At 36.3% G+C, this 15,172-nt stretch overlaps 1 protein-coding gene across 3 annotated transcripts in view; it reads left to right on the forward strand.

Annotated features, from left to right (window-relative positions):
• PASD1 (PAS domain containing repressor 1) overlaps positions 1–15,172 on the forward strand; it is a 114,401-nt gene that overhangs the window by 44,457 nt on the left and 54,772 nt on the right. For all 3 annotated transcript variants that reach the window (XM_019435784.2, XM_019435786.2, XM_019435785.2), the window contains 4 exons: positions 4,695–4,750; positions 5,984–6,138; positions 9,673–9,761; positions 12,596–12,685. In XM_019435784.2, the coding sequence (XP_019291329.1) occupies positions 4,719–4,750; positions 5,984–6,138; positions 9,673–9,761; positions 12,596–12,685 (366 nt within the window). In that variant the 5' untranslated portion in view covers positions 4,695–4,718. The remainder of the gene's footprint in view (positions 1–4,694; positions 4,751–5,983; positions 6,139–9,672; positions 9,762–12,595; positions 12,686–15,172) is intronic.

Genomic DNA, 15,172 nt, shown 5'->3' on the forward strand with positions numbered 1-15,172 from the left:
CTGTGAACTCATACTGTGCCACCTCACATATCATGTAAGAACCTGACAATGGTACATTGTTATTCTCTAATCTCCTGTCTTTTGCGTTGCTATTCTCATAGGTTTGACTTCTACTTATATTATAAAATTGAATTTTATTTGAATTATCTTGGCAATAGAGATGAAAAAAGTTCTTTTGTATTTATCTACATATATATTACTGCCAGTGCTTTTCATGTATTTATGTAAATCTGAGTTTCCATCTGGTATCCTTTTCCTTTTACCTGAAGTACTTCCTTTAACATATCTGGTAGTGCTGGTATGTTGGCCTTGACTTCTTTCAGATTTTGTTAATCTAAAGATGTCTTTATTTTACCCTCAGTTTATTTGAAGGGTGTATCTTTGTTGGATATAAAATTCTAGTTTGATTCCAACTCCCCTGAGCACTTTAAAGATGTTTCATTTTCTTGCTTGAGTTGTTTGGTAAGAAGTCAGACAGAGGTCATTCTTTTTTCTCTTATGTTAAATGTGTTTTTTATTTCTGTTTGCTTTTAAGATTTTCTCTTTATAATTGTTTTTCAGCAGTTTGTTTATGTATGCCTTGGTGAGTTTTCTGTTGTGTTTATATTCTTAGATTCATTGAGCTTCTTGAATATATGAATTTATATTTTCATCCAGTATGGAAAAAAATGGCCATTCAAATTTTTTTGCCTCCCCCTTCTGGGAATTCAGTTACATATATTTTAGTTTTTCTGATATTATCCCACCGTGAGTTTCTGTGCATTTTCTCCGTCTTTTTTCTCCACTCTGCTGGATAAAACTCCAGAGTCTTCCAGCCATGTGTAAGCTGTGATTGCTTAGTTTTGAATTCACCGGATTTTTTCTTTCCCTGGGAGTTGTTCCTTGACTGGTCTTTTAGAGTGTTACCTTGCACAGGCACAGGTTAAGTATTCAGCCAAAGATTCAAGAGAATCTATATTCAGATTTCTGGAGTTTGTTTGTTTCACCATAACTTTTCTCTTTCCAGTATTCTGCCTTACAAATTCCACCATCTTGGCTTTGGTAAGATTACTGTACTCTCCTTGGGATTGTGCTTCCAGAACTGTGGTCTGGAAGTATCTTTAGGTAGAAATTTGGGATTATTGTAGGGTTCATCTCATTTTTGCTCTTACCTCAGGGATCACCGGCATGTGCTGCCTGCTGTCCAGTGTTTCCAAATAGGTATTTCCTCTAATTTGTCCAGTTTCTTGGTTGTTCATGGGCTGTTCCCATATGAGTTATTCCATGGCCATAAGCAGTAGCCCCTATAAATTTTTGTTTCTATTGTATCGTAAAAAAATATTTTCTAAATGTGGTTGCTGCTATATAGGAACAAAATTAACTTTTACATATTAATCTGGTATACAGCAATCTTTCTGAACTATTTTATTATTTTCATAAATTGCAGAATCTCTTAAATTTTCTATGTAGATAACCATAGTGTTCATGAATGAGGACTTTTATTTTTCCTTTCCAAGAGTTACTCATTTTATTTCTTTTTCTTACCTTAATGCATTGGTTAGTACCTTTAGCACTATATGTTAAGTGTCTTAGTAGCCGCATTTATTTTTTTCCTGAATCTAAAAAATTTCTTTAATGCTCCACCTTTAAGCATGATCTTTGTATGTTTTTGGTTGTTTCCCTTTATCAGGTTAAGGAAGCTTCTGTCTATACCTAGTATGTTAAAAATATTTACGTCTGACTCTTGATCTCGGCTCCGGTCATGATCTCATGGGTTTGTGGGTTCAGGCCCCACATTGGGCTCTGTGCTAATAGCACAGCACAGATCCTGCTTAGGATTCTGGTTCTCCCTCTTTCTGCCTCTTTCCCACTTGTGCTCTCTCTAGCTCTCTCAAAATAAATAAACTTTTAACAAATACTTTTAAAAATTATATATATATATATTGAATGATATCAAATGAGTTTTCTGCATCGACCAAGATGATCTTATTCATTTTTTCTTTTTGTCTGATATGTTGAATTATATTTTTCTAATATGAAATTATCTTAGTATTTCTAGAATTAGCCCAAATTTTAAAATACTCTCTTTGTTTGGGTTTGATAAGTATTTTTCTTCTTTATCATAAATAAAATTAGCTTATAAAATATCCCCTTTTGATGCTGCCTTTTTCTGGCTTGGTATAAAGAAGTACTAGGATTATAAAATGAGTTGGATGAGTGACTTTTCTGTCTGTTTTCTGGAATAATTTGCATGAAATATGAGATACCCATTATTTAAGTGTTTATAAGTGTCAGTTTGTGAAACCATTGGGACTGTTTGTTTATATTAGGTTAGATTGTTTTTCTGTGGATAGATTTTTAATTATTACATTAATTTCTTTACATTTATATGATTTCTTCACATTTTCTTTGTATTATTAAATAGGCTTAATAGGTGAAAATACATTTTTTCTAGAAAATACTCCATTTCATATCTGTTTTCAAATTTATGGACATAGAATTGATCATACTGCTTTTTATCATCTCAAGTTCATACGTATGCACTTTTCATTCCAGAATGTGTCTTCTCTTTTATTTCTTGATTGATCTGGTATAACAATGTTTTATTTTATTGTCTTTTTTTTTAAGAAACAGATTTTTTTTTTACCTGTTCTAGTATATCCTTTTATCATGTTGTTTTCTCATCTTACCTTTATTATTTCCTTACATTCCCTTTATTTGGCTTTACTCTTTTTTCACAATTTGCTCTGTTGACTACTTAGCTCATTTATTTTCATTTTTTTCTCATGAGCGTTTAAGGGTATAAATTCTTTGGTGTTGCCTTAGCTGCATTTTACAGTTTTTAATATGTAGTATTTTATAATACTTAAGTTCTAAATATTTTCTGATTTCCAGAGCTATTTAGGAAATTTTGCTTTTGTTGTTGCTATTGTTTTAAATATACAGATCTACAGGGTTTATGTTATCTTTTTGTTCTTGATTTCTAATTAAATGGCATTGGGGGGGAGCATATGGTTCTTTGGTGTTTGTTGATCTGTTTTATGGCCTAGAATGACCTAGCTATCTTTCATGTTCTGAAATTTCACTATGATGTTTCTAGATGTGGTTTTATTTTAATTTATCTAGATTGGATGACATTTTCCATTTTGGAAAAATTTTAGCTATTATCTCTTTACTGACTTTCTCTCATTCTTGCTATTCTCTTCATCTGGAACTGAGATCTATATTAGGCCTTACCATTCTCTCTTGCATGTTTCATAACCTCTTGTTCATATTTCCCACTTTACTGTCTCTCTGTAAAGGCAATATGATAAATTTCTTCATATCTGTATTCTGTTTACTAAGTTTCTCATCCGGTTTTTCATAATACATGATTAATCCATCCTTTTGAAATGAATTCCATTGAATATGTTTTTATTTATTGAATCTCACTTTTGTTCTTTTTCATGTCTACCTGGCTTTTCTCATATTTTCACTTCCATCTATTTTGTTTTTCATATTTCTAAACACAATTATTTTTTATAATGGCTTTCAGATCTTTTAATGATTTGAAGTTCTTGGAGGTCTCATACTGCTTGGGTGTGGGTCCTAATTCTGGTAAATGGTGGATTGTTTCCTTATACATCTTCCCATTCTGGATGGTGAGCTCATCTTCAGTGGTGCCTTATCTGTGGAGATTTGGTAGAACTTGACTTTAGAGAGTATCTGTACAAAATGGGTTTGCTTTTCCATTCTCCTGGAACCCTATTAAGTCTAACGGCACCCTTTTTTTCCTACCCAAGAGAACATGCTGAGATAGCCAAACTTCCTTCTTTTCTTCCTTTGCTGCCGAGAGAGCTTTTTAAATTAAACTGTAGTCTCTGAGAGTAATGCCTATGTGTAGGGAGAAGTTGGTGGGTTTTAGTTTCAAAGATCTGCTTGAATTCTCCTTTACCCAGCAGGGCCTTAATACTCGAGGTCTTTTGTTGCATGGCTATGCTTCCCTGTCCTCACAGTAGCACAGGTTGGTATACTAACCAGCTTTGGTTTTCAGCGTCTTCTCACTGTGTTACCCCTAAGCTTTCCTTACTTTCTTGAGAGCTTTTAAAGGATGTTTGTTATATTTTAGCTGCTACTTCTTACTTAACAGACATGTATTTGAATGTCATTGACTTTTACTCTGAGATTTTGACCTTGAGGTGATATGTGAGTCTAATTATACAATTCAAAGCAGAGGACTTTGGTGATTTCAGTGCCATTTTTATATGCCCAGGATTTCTGTGATAGCAGCAATAAATGCAGATTTTGTCTATCGTGGCATGGTATTGTGTATAGATATGAAACCTAACCCACATCAATCTTTGTTTCATTAAGTGTTCTTCAGGTTAATAGAAGTTAAAAGAATTTTAAGGGTATGGAATTAAGCTTACAGATACTTACTTTTGGATTAAGTTGTGTAACTTCACAGAATGTTTTTGTAACTTTTTCAAATATATTCATTTGTAATGTTATTGTGACAAACATTCATTGGGGATCAGACAATAAAGCAAATCTTCAACATATACATAACATATGAGAGGGTTATTGGTACTTAATGAAATTCTATCTTTAAAAGAAATAGGCATTCCTTAAGGGAAAGGTGCTATGCAATAGAGAATTTTGATTAGTCTTATTGCTTTATTGTGATTCATCATAGACTGATTTCTTAGTAAAATATTGTTCCACTTTGATTTCAGAATTCTTTGTTACATCACTGAATAATGGATGAGTCTGAGAGAGAAAAAGAGAAGAGGTATGAATTCATAACTGACTGATATTTCTGTCAAAGCCCTCTCCCCTGTCTTCTGTTCCTATTTCACATCTAGCAAAATCCTACTTCCTCGGGGGAAGCCTGACTCAGGGAAATTTGGTATCTCCAGTGGGTTTTCCATAACCCATAGCCCCAACCCTGTTATAATACTAAGTGGATTACCTATGTAATGCATAGGTAAAGCAAATATTCCCTGAAAACCTCCCTCTTCAAACTGTGTCCTCCACCTTACACAGTGGTTGCCCAGGCTGACACTACATAAATGATTTATACTCCCTGATAGGTTTAGAAGCCTGTTTTGGGTCCATGGCTTGCCTAGAGCTTAAATTCATACATGTTTGGAAAGATAAATTACCTTATTTTTCCAATTCAAGCATCTAAAATAAATTCCAGTGCACTGATCAAAAAGTTTTTGTCCAAATTTTTCAGTATGATCTGTTTTTCAAAGGTAAAAAACAATCTCAATTAGCATTTTATTGCTCAGCCTTCTCTCTGAGAAGGAGCAATGGCTTTGCAAGAGCCTCTTGAGTAATTACAGATCATTTAGAGAGATTTTTCTTTAATGAGAAGTACTCTTGTAAAAGCAGGTAAGAATATATGGTGGAACAAAGGTCCACCATTTAAATTCAAGTTAATTTGGATTGAATTTATTTTATATAATTCATAGGTCACCGTGCCAGACACTGTGCTGGGCTTTGCTATGGAAGACACTGAGACAGATCTGGTCCCTACTCTCATGGGCCTCACAGTCTAAATGAAATTGGCTTTCATTTCCTCATTTTATTTTTTTAAATTTATTTTATTTTTTATTTAAAAAATATTTTTTAATGTTTATTTATTCTTGAGACAGAGACAGAGCGTGAACAGGGGAGGGACAGAGAGAGAGGGAGGCATAGAATCTGAAACAGGCTCCAGGCTCTGATCTGTCAGCACAGAGCCCGACAGGGGGCTTGAACCCACAAACTGTGAGATCATGACCTGAGCCGAAGTCAGACACTTAACTGACTGAGCCACCCAGGCGCCCCTCATTTCCTCATTTTAATATTGGCAGTTATTGTTGTCATATGAATGATCAATGGACTGGAGTTTTGCTCAGATGTTGACATTAACAACTCCCTTTCTCTCTTCTTATTTCTCCTCCATCCATTGTTCCACCATCTGAATTCTTAGACCTACCCTTACCATTAACAACCTTGATTATTTTTTGTCACTTAGGGATGTACCTAATGTATCTGAAAATAAAAAGAAGGACCAGTACAGTTCCTTTTTCAGAGAACTGCGTGCCATAATTCAAGCTCATGGATATCCTGTAAAAGGAGACAGATATAAAACATCACAGCGCACTACTGACCCTTCACGGAAGAAGGAAGGTTTGGTCTGAGCACCCTAACCCATTCGTATAGCTTTTTGATTAGCCATATTGAAAACTAGTTGTGGGTGGGACAGCTGGATCTCTTCCTTTACTTCAAACATCTTTGGGAGAGATTAATGAATAGAGGATCTCCAGAAACACCTTCTTTTTTAAAAAAAAGTTTACTTATTTTGAGAGAGGGCATGAGTGGGGGAGAGCCAGAGAGAGAAAGGGAGAGAGAGAATCCCAACCAGGCTGAGGAGTCCAACTTGGGGCTTGAACTCACGAACCGTGAGATCATGATCTGAGCCAAAATCAAGAGTTGGATGCTTAACTGACTGAGCCACCCAGGCACCCCCCTGAAGCATCTTCTAAATACACAGATATTTAGTTTCTCTCCATTCGTAAGTTTATTAATAGCCAATGCTGAAAATGTTATTAAGGTTCGTGGAAAAGTAGAATAAAGAAATGAGAATTAATAGAAGTATACCAGGCAATAATAATGCAGATTTCTGTATCTTAGGCAATTGAAGCATATTGTAAGTGTGGCTAAGGGGAACATGGCCCTGATGGTATAAAATAGTACCTATGATACCTAAGTAGGCTTAATTCAAAACATCTGAACAGGTTATACCCATATGCATATAATCATACTATAAAAATCTCTTACCTTAAAAAAATATTTTCTTGACCCCATGATACTTCTGTTACTCTGTTTCTGTGTCCTCTTCACAGTACAACTTTTTGAAATGACTGTAAGACCTTGTCCCCACATCTTCATCCTTCATTCTTTTCCTCAATCCACTCACTGAGGCTGCAGCTCTCACAACTCCACTACAGCTACTTTTGTCAGGGATAACAGTGACCTGCACATTGCTGATTATTTGGCCCTTAACTCTCCTCATCTTCCGTGGCCTTTCAAAAACATTGGACAGGCATCCACTCCTTTCTTCTTGAAGTACTTTTTTCTTGGCTTCCAGGATAACACACTCACTTCGTTTCTCTCTTAGCTCATCTGCTGCTCCTTCCCGTTTTTTCTTTCTACTTTTCTACTTCCCCTTTCAACTTCTGAACACTGGTGTGGCCTAGAACTCAGTCCTTGGACCTTTTTTCTTCTATGTCTACACTCATTTCCTGGGTAATCTCGTCCAGTCTCCTAACTGGAAGTGCTACCTGGATGTCAGTGACCTCTGCTTTATAAGTCTATCTCTAGCCCTGACCTACCTGAACTCCATACTCAAGAACCATACACGTTATTAAATCAGCAAGAGTTTCCCATGTGATTTCTTCACTTGGATATCTAATAGAAAAGTTATTATGGTCATAAAGGAACTTGTGGTCCTTCTCCACTTCATTGCCTCTCACACCCACCTACCCCCTCCCGGTTCTCCTTATTCCAGTAACTGGTACCACCAGTCATTCTTCCAGTGGCTCAAGCTAAAAATCTATAAATCATTCTTGTGTCCTCTATTTCTTCCACCTCCTCACCCAATCCATCAGCAAGTCCTTTTGGTTTTGCCTCTAAAATATATCTCAAATTTATTCACTTCTCCCCATTTCCATAGCCTTGGTATACCAACTTAATCCAGGCCACCATCATCTGTTACTTTTGCAGAAGCTTTCTGACTAGACTCTGTTTCTACTCTTGTTCCCCAATTTGATCTATTTTGCACAAACAGCCATAGTAGTCTTTTAAAAACATATGTCACCCTCCTGCTTGAAAGTATTTCATATTCCATTCAGAGTAATGCTAACGCCTTAACATATACCCTACATGATTTGGCCCTGCCTGTCTTTCAGACTTCATTTCCTACTACTCTATCCTTTGGTCACCCTACTGTAGCCACTTTCGCCTCCTGTCTGTAATTTAAATAGGACAAATTCTTTCATGCTTCACTTAACTTACTGCTTCCTCTGCTCAGGATGCTTTGCTCCCAGGTTTTGCTGTGGCTGTCTTCGTGTCATTCAGAGCTTGGCTCAGATGGTACCCTCAGTCAAGCTTTCCTTGATCACCCAGTCTAAATTATTGTACTTAAAGGTATATGAAATTATTGGTTCCATTGTCCATGTGTTCATTATCTGTCTACCCCTCCACCAGTCTATAAGATACAAAAGGATAGTCACCTCACTTGTCTTCTTCATACTATATCCTGAGCCTCTAGAACAAAGTAGGATACATAGTTGGAGCTCAGTAAATATCAGTTAAATGAATGAGTGAATGAATGACGTTTAATTTAACAAGAATTACCAAGTTCCATATTATTAATTAAATACTGGACACTGGGGTGTTCGTGAAGAATTGGATACAGTGCCTGTCCTACAAGCAAAACAAGAATAAATTTATGGACAATAGTAATGTAGATAAGCCTTTTATGGTTGATTGATAAAATACATTGTTTTATTTTCTTGGAAATATGTAGACTCTTTTCAATCTCATTTATTTCTTTGGAGGGAGTATAGGAGATGAAAATCACTAGGCAAAGCTGAGAGACAGTGGGGAAATGACTTCAGAAATCAGCTGTTGGAGAGTGTCATGGGTTGTTTCCTGAGCTTGAGGAGCTCTGACCAGAATTGAATTTTCAGGCTGGGACAGTGGTCGGAAACACTGATCTTGAGGCATTTGTGCAATTGGCATGGTTTATTTTTATATTCTGTCATTTCCCATGCAGTTACACACCCTCTTCATTTATTCTTTAGTGAGGGTTCTGGAACTTCTCTGCTCATGCTTGGTCTGCTTCTTACCTACATCTACTGATAGGAAATGATCTGAGACTCATACTCTCTAAGAAAACAAACTCTGCTATCAGAATTATCCTTGTCAGGAGATTTAACATTTTTAATAGGGGTCAAAGTTGTATTCCATGGGTGTCTAAGTTCTTTGTGAGGAGAAGAAACTAACAGTTAATTGACATGCATTAAAATAACTGGAGATTGGAGATTTGTGTTAGGGAAATCCCTGAGTTAGTGAAGTTTGTAGAGTAGATGGGATTGGGGGGTTGAAGGGAGCAGCTGTTGATGGCAAAAGCTCTGAGTGAGCACAGCAGCAGAAGAAACAGGGCTCACTGGGAAAACCAGAAAACCTTGAAGAGTGAAGAAGGATGGATGGGAGATAGAACATTGTTAACAGCTTCAAAGAGATATGAGATAGGGCTTAAAGATTTTCTAGTTATGTGCTTGGATCTACCTAGACCCTTGACACAGCCTGTACCTTATTGCATATTAAAATTACCCGGTTTTGGTAGAATGCAGAAGACTTAAAGAAGTCAAGAAAAGGAAAGAACTGGAGGTTGAAAATCATAAAATCTTTGGAGAAGTGTGTACAAGTGGAAATTGAGTTGGATGATCTTCAAGGCCTTTTTCAATTCCAAACACTTCTCTGTTTCTGACAATTTATAAGCAATTAGTTAGTCTACATCAGCTCCTTCATTAGCACTCAGCATTTTCTCATGAGAGTCTTTTCTATAAAATTAATTATAACTTTGAAAAATCGAATACCCATATCTAATCATTTTAATGTGACAGTTTTCTATCCTTTCTTCGTTTTCCTAAAAAGGCAAAGTCAATCCGGAAACCTCCAGAGACATATCTAATTGGATTCCATCATTTCAGAGCTATGAAGACTTCAAGTGTAAGACACTACAAGTAAGAGGGCATTCTTTCTTGGATTATTTTATATGTAGAATACGTGCAATAGAAGATAAAGAATAGTGTTTTTCACAGTGTGGCTTGGAGACCATACATATCAGAATTACCTAGGAAGCTTGGTGAAAACACAGATTCTTGGGACCCACCTTGAACTGTCTGAATCAGAGTCTCAATCCTGGTAGAGCCAGGAGCCTGCATTTCTAACAGGCTCTACAGATTCTTCTTTGCTAACTGAGTTTTGAAAACCACTCATCTTGAGTGACAACAAACACAAACAAGTCTTTGCATGGGTTAGTGGCAAATTAAGTAATATCTGGTAGACCCTTCAACATAGATTGTTAGCCTCTATAAAACAGGCCTTCAAGTCTTATTTTTTTCCATCAAGGACATGAGGTGTTTATGGTTTCTATCTCCAAGGAAACTGGTTAGTTTTACTAAATTAAAAGGCCACAACTAAAACCTGAATTACCATGGACTTTTTCTTTTCTCTCTTTTTTTCAATGTTTATTTATTTATTTATTTTGAAAGAGAAAAAGAGTGAATATGAGCTGGGGAGGGGCAGAGAGAGGGAGAGAGAGGATCCCAAGCAGGCTCTGGGTGTCAGTGCAGATCCTGATGCAGGGTCCCATGAACCACGAGATCACGATCTGAACCTAAATCAAGAGTCTGCCACCAAACTGACCTAGCCATCCAGGTGTCCCAGACCATGGTCTTTTGAGTCAGACTGATAAGGCTATGAATTATGCCTTTGTCGTTTATTTGCTGTGTGTCCTTGAGAAAGTTATTATCTCCGATCCTTGATTTCTTCCTCTATATAATGGGTATTAAAAAATTGCTTTCACTGAGTTGTGAGAATAAAGTGGACATACTGTAAAATATCTAGCACACTTCCTCACTCCCTTCTCTGTGTCATTCAGTTTCCCATATTTTCCATCCCCATGTCTTTCTGTGTTGCAGTCTGAGTCATTTCTTTAGCTCTGTTTTCTTTCCAGCTATGTTCTAGCATACTATTTAACTGTACATTGTGTTTTTATTTTTGATAATAATATAATTTCTAGACATTTGTTTACTTTTTATGTCTGCCTGGTCAGTTTTGAGTCTCTTGTTCTTTCATGATATTTACCCTTTATTATTTATTTAAGCAATTTAAGCAAACTTCTTTTATATTCTATCTTCAGTAATTTTGGTATCTGCTGTTTTTTATTTTGATTCTGCATTTTGTTATTTATTCTGCCCATTGTTCATGTTTTATTTCTTCTTGTGTTTTCAATATCTTATTATGAGCTCATGTCATTTGGAACTTTATCCACATGAATTCTTTGAGCCCTGGTTGTAAATTGCTTAAAGTTTATTTATTTATTTTTGAGAGAGAGAGAATCCACTCGAGTGAGTGGGGGAGGGGGAGAAAGAGAGGGAGAGAGAGAAAATCACAAGCAGGTTCTACACAGTCAGTGTGGAGCCCGATGTGGGGCTCAAGTTCATGAACTCATGAATTCACGAACCATGAGATCATGACCTGAGCTGAAATTAAGAGTCAGCCACATAACTGACTGAGCCACCTAGGTGCCTCAAGCCCTGTTTTTAAAATGATTCTCTAGAAATGATTTCAGTTTCTTTTTACTAGATGTCCAGAGTGAGAAGCACTTTATTTATTTAAACAATTTTTTAAAGTTTATTTTATTTATTTTTGAGAGAAAGAGAGAGCATGAGCAAGCATGAGTGGGGGAGGGGCAGAGAGAGGGAGAGAGAGAATCCTAAGCAGGCTCTACGCTGTCAGCGCAGAGCCTGATGCAGGGGTGGGCCCAATCTCACAGTCTGCAAAATCACGACCTGAGCTGAGATTAAGAGTCAGATGCTCCAGAGTTGGCCACCCAGGTGCCCCAAGACCACTTTAAACTAAATAATGGGCTTGGGGTGTGGAAAGTTACACAGGTAGTTTGCGAATGCCGGCTCCAAATCTGTGTGAGTGCGAGCTTCTGTTTAGTGATTCTCAGATGAGACTAGTTTTTCTTTTCCTTCTCTAGCCAGAGCTGAGCCTGAGGCAGACATGTGCATTCACTCTCTCCCTTTGCTGGATAAGATCTATTTGGTCTGCTGAGAGTGTTACCCTTTGGGAAGCCTGGTTTTATGCAGAAGTCTCTGATTTCACTTCCCACCTTGTGTATGCCTGGTTTTGCTTTCTCTCTCCCAATCTCTATGCCATCAGTGTTATGCAGATATTTACAAGGCAAATTCAGGCTCCAATATCCCCTTACCTGTTAATTCTCATGTTATAGTTATTTCTGATACCAGATTGTTTCCTTTACTTTATAATAAGCTTGGTTTTGTTTTGAAATATATGTTTTTATATACTTTATTCATAATTTTAGGGGTTCTCAACCAGGAGGCACTTGTCTGGATATCAAATCCATTATATAGCAGGAAAGTGATGGTAATCTCCATATGTATAAGTAGATGACTAACCACAAATAAAAATGCCCTGCAAAATATTCTTAGCATTTTTGAAATTAATTTTGAATAAATGTGAAACAACCTACACATGGAAATGAATCTTCCTAGCTTGTGTTGGAGAGCTTTGTGTTAATTGAGTATACATTAAAATTTGTTTGTCTAAGTGACACATCATTTGATAAACATGCTTAAGGTTAAGTAGATTCTGTGTAGGAGGCAGAATAATGGAATTTTAATTAAGTCTGTGCCTGCTTTATTGATATTTAAGGCCCACAATACATTTTCAGTGTGCTATTATAATTATTTATGCATTTAGAAATAAAGCTATCATTTTATTATTGTTCCACTATTTAATTACATTATTATTCTCTCTTCCTTAGTCATTAGATGGCTTTATGATAATACTGAGCCTAGATGGAGTGATAATTTATGTCGGTGGAAGCATCACTTGTCTCCTTGGCCATTTACCAGTAAGTTTTTCCAGTTTTGGGGAAGGATCATTCTGGTTTATTGTTTAGGGGTTCATTGTTTGTTTTCAGGAGCATATAACTCATCAGAGAAGATGTTCTCTCAATGTTGTCAAAATGTGCACTTGTTTTATTGTCATGTTTATTGGTTTCAGTTTTAAATCTATAAAAACAAATTGTGATATGAGGTAATGAAATAGTGTGTGTGTATGTGTGTTTTGTAAAGGGCCCCGAAGGCAATCTCCAAAGAAGAATGTACTTTTTAAAATGGAAGTCTCCTCAAAATCAGTCGGTAACCCCCAAGGTGACTACTTTGTGAAGCAGCCCTCACTGGGATGGAGGTGTTTGATTTTGTACATTTCCTTAGCGTCCACTACATACTAATTAAAGAAAGAATGTCATGATTTGTTTATGCTGGCTCATGGTATCCATTTCCAGATCTGATTTGCTTTTTGTTTCTTTATATTAAAGAACAAATTATGATCTAATTTAGAAAAAAAATATAGATATGATGGCATAGTTTAGCAGTATTGTAAGTATTGCTGGAGACATTTACATAGGAGTTGTAGTCAGGATCTGTGCTGTCCCAAAAGGTCACTCATTCCTGAGCTCTTTGGTATTATTATGCCCCTCTTCATGAAAGCTTTCTCTATCTTCATAAGATCATTGACTTAGAATATGTGATTACCTAAAAATTTTTCTGGATCTTCAGGTTGAGCATCTAAAAAATATACCACTCAAATATGAAAGTACTACATACCTTCCTGTTCCACTAATGCATGTGTGTGGAGCGAGGATAGGTAGAATACATCCACCTCCACTCTTGAAATCTCTGTCATTTGGCTAGTTGTGTGAATCTTATTTGGATTGTTGCTTTCATTGTATATTCCTCATTCTACACAGTTGAGTAAAGAACTTGACACACCCTGGCCCTGAGATCTATAGCACTCAAGTTTGGAACATGTAAATTAATAGAAGTCATGTTACATTATTCTTTAATTAAGTTAAAAGTGGATTCAAAGCTTATTCCACTAGTTATGCTATTCCAGCCAACATGTTGCAAGGCCCGGTTGGAAGCTTAGAGAACTTTTCTACTCTTTTATCTTTATTTGAAGATACTATGATCAATATCTTTTTTTCTTATTCTGTTTTATTTCTTTTAGAGAACAGTTCACATTTTCAAATTCAGCTTATATGTGTAGGATGCCAAAACAGCTGAATAAAATACAAATATTAGAGATTTTCATTGAATTAGACTTTAGAGCACTTATATCATGGAAGAGGAATGGTCTTATTAAATCTATATTAAAAGTAAGACTGTATGAGTATGATCCATGACAGATTAAGTTTTGTTATAGTGAAGACTAGAAATCTTCCCAAAGTCTTATATTAGATATTACTTAAACCAAATTGGTCATTGTGAAAGGAAAGGTGAACTTTTCCTATTGTGAGGATTTTGCACAGTGAATGTCTTAGTCGTGCTATCCTTGTTTCTTTATGTAGTTTGGTTCAAACTTTCCACTCTCAAGAGAATATTTCAACTTTAAGCATTTTAGGTAACATGCACACACACAGACTTACCCTAAGGTAGAGGTATCTGGGACATGGGGTTGAATGACTAATCTTAAGCCATCGATTTGATTACCAGAGATGGGTATACTTAAAAATAAAGCTATTAATATTAGGTCTGTACATAAACATGAAATGAGAATGGAGTTTTATAATCTCGTTAAAAAGGACTTATACCTGAGGCATAAGTTCACACTTTTCTTCATTAAATCCTAACTCTTCTTAATTTGTAACAACATGAAATTTTTCCCAGGCTTTGATTAAAAATTTCATTTTTATAAGTCACCCATCTTATATTAATGGAGAGACAAAACCATTTCTAGAGGATCTTCCTGGCTCCAGGAAGCTACAATTTCATTAAATATCAAGACACCTCTGTCTCTTGGGCAACTGTAAACTGCTAGCATGGTGGATGGAAAGAACTTGTTCTCTGAAATCAGACAATCTGAAGATTAAAATTTAGCTCTATCACTTAATAACTACATGAGCTTTAGTTTCTCATCTGTGAATGTGGAAAAAATATTCCTTGAGGTGGGCTTTTGCAAATGTGGGGTTAGTGAAGACCTGCCTTATCAGGGGACATTTGAACAGAGACCTGAATGAAGTGAGTATGTGAGTCATGTAGATAACTGGAGCAAATATGTTCCAGGCAGAATCAAAAGCAAGTGACAAGGCACTAAGACAAGAATGTGCTTGGTATGGAAAAGGCACAATAGAGAGGCTGTTGTGACTGGAGTGCTGTGATCAAAAGGAGAAGTACTAGGAGGTGATGAGGTCAGAGCAGTAGCAGAGGTCTACCCTGTTTCGGGCCATTGTGATCACTTTGTCTTTTCCTCTGAGATGGGAGAAAGCCATTGTGGGGGTTGGAGCAGATGAAGGAAATTATGAGCTTTTTTTTTGGGAGGGGGTCACTCTGGCTCC

This window comes from Panthera pardus, unplaced genomic scaffold (genome assembly GCF_024362965.1).
Source record: "Panthera pardus isolate Hobbes unplaced genomic scaffold, ASM2436296v1 HiC_scaffold_27, whole genome shotgun sequence".
NCBI lineage: Eukaryota > Metazoa > Chordata > Mammalia > Carnivora > Felidae > Panthera > Panthera pardus.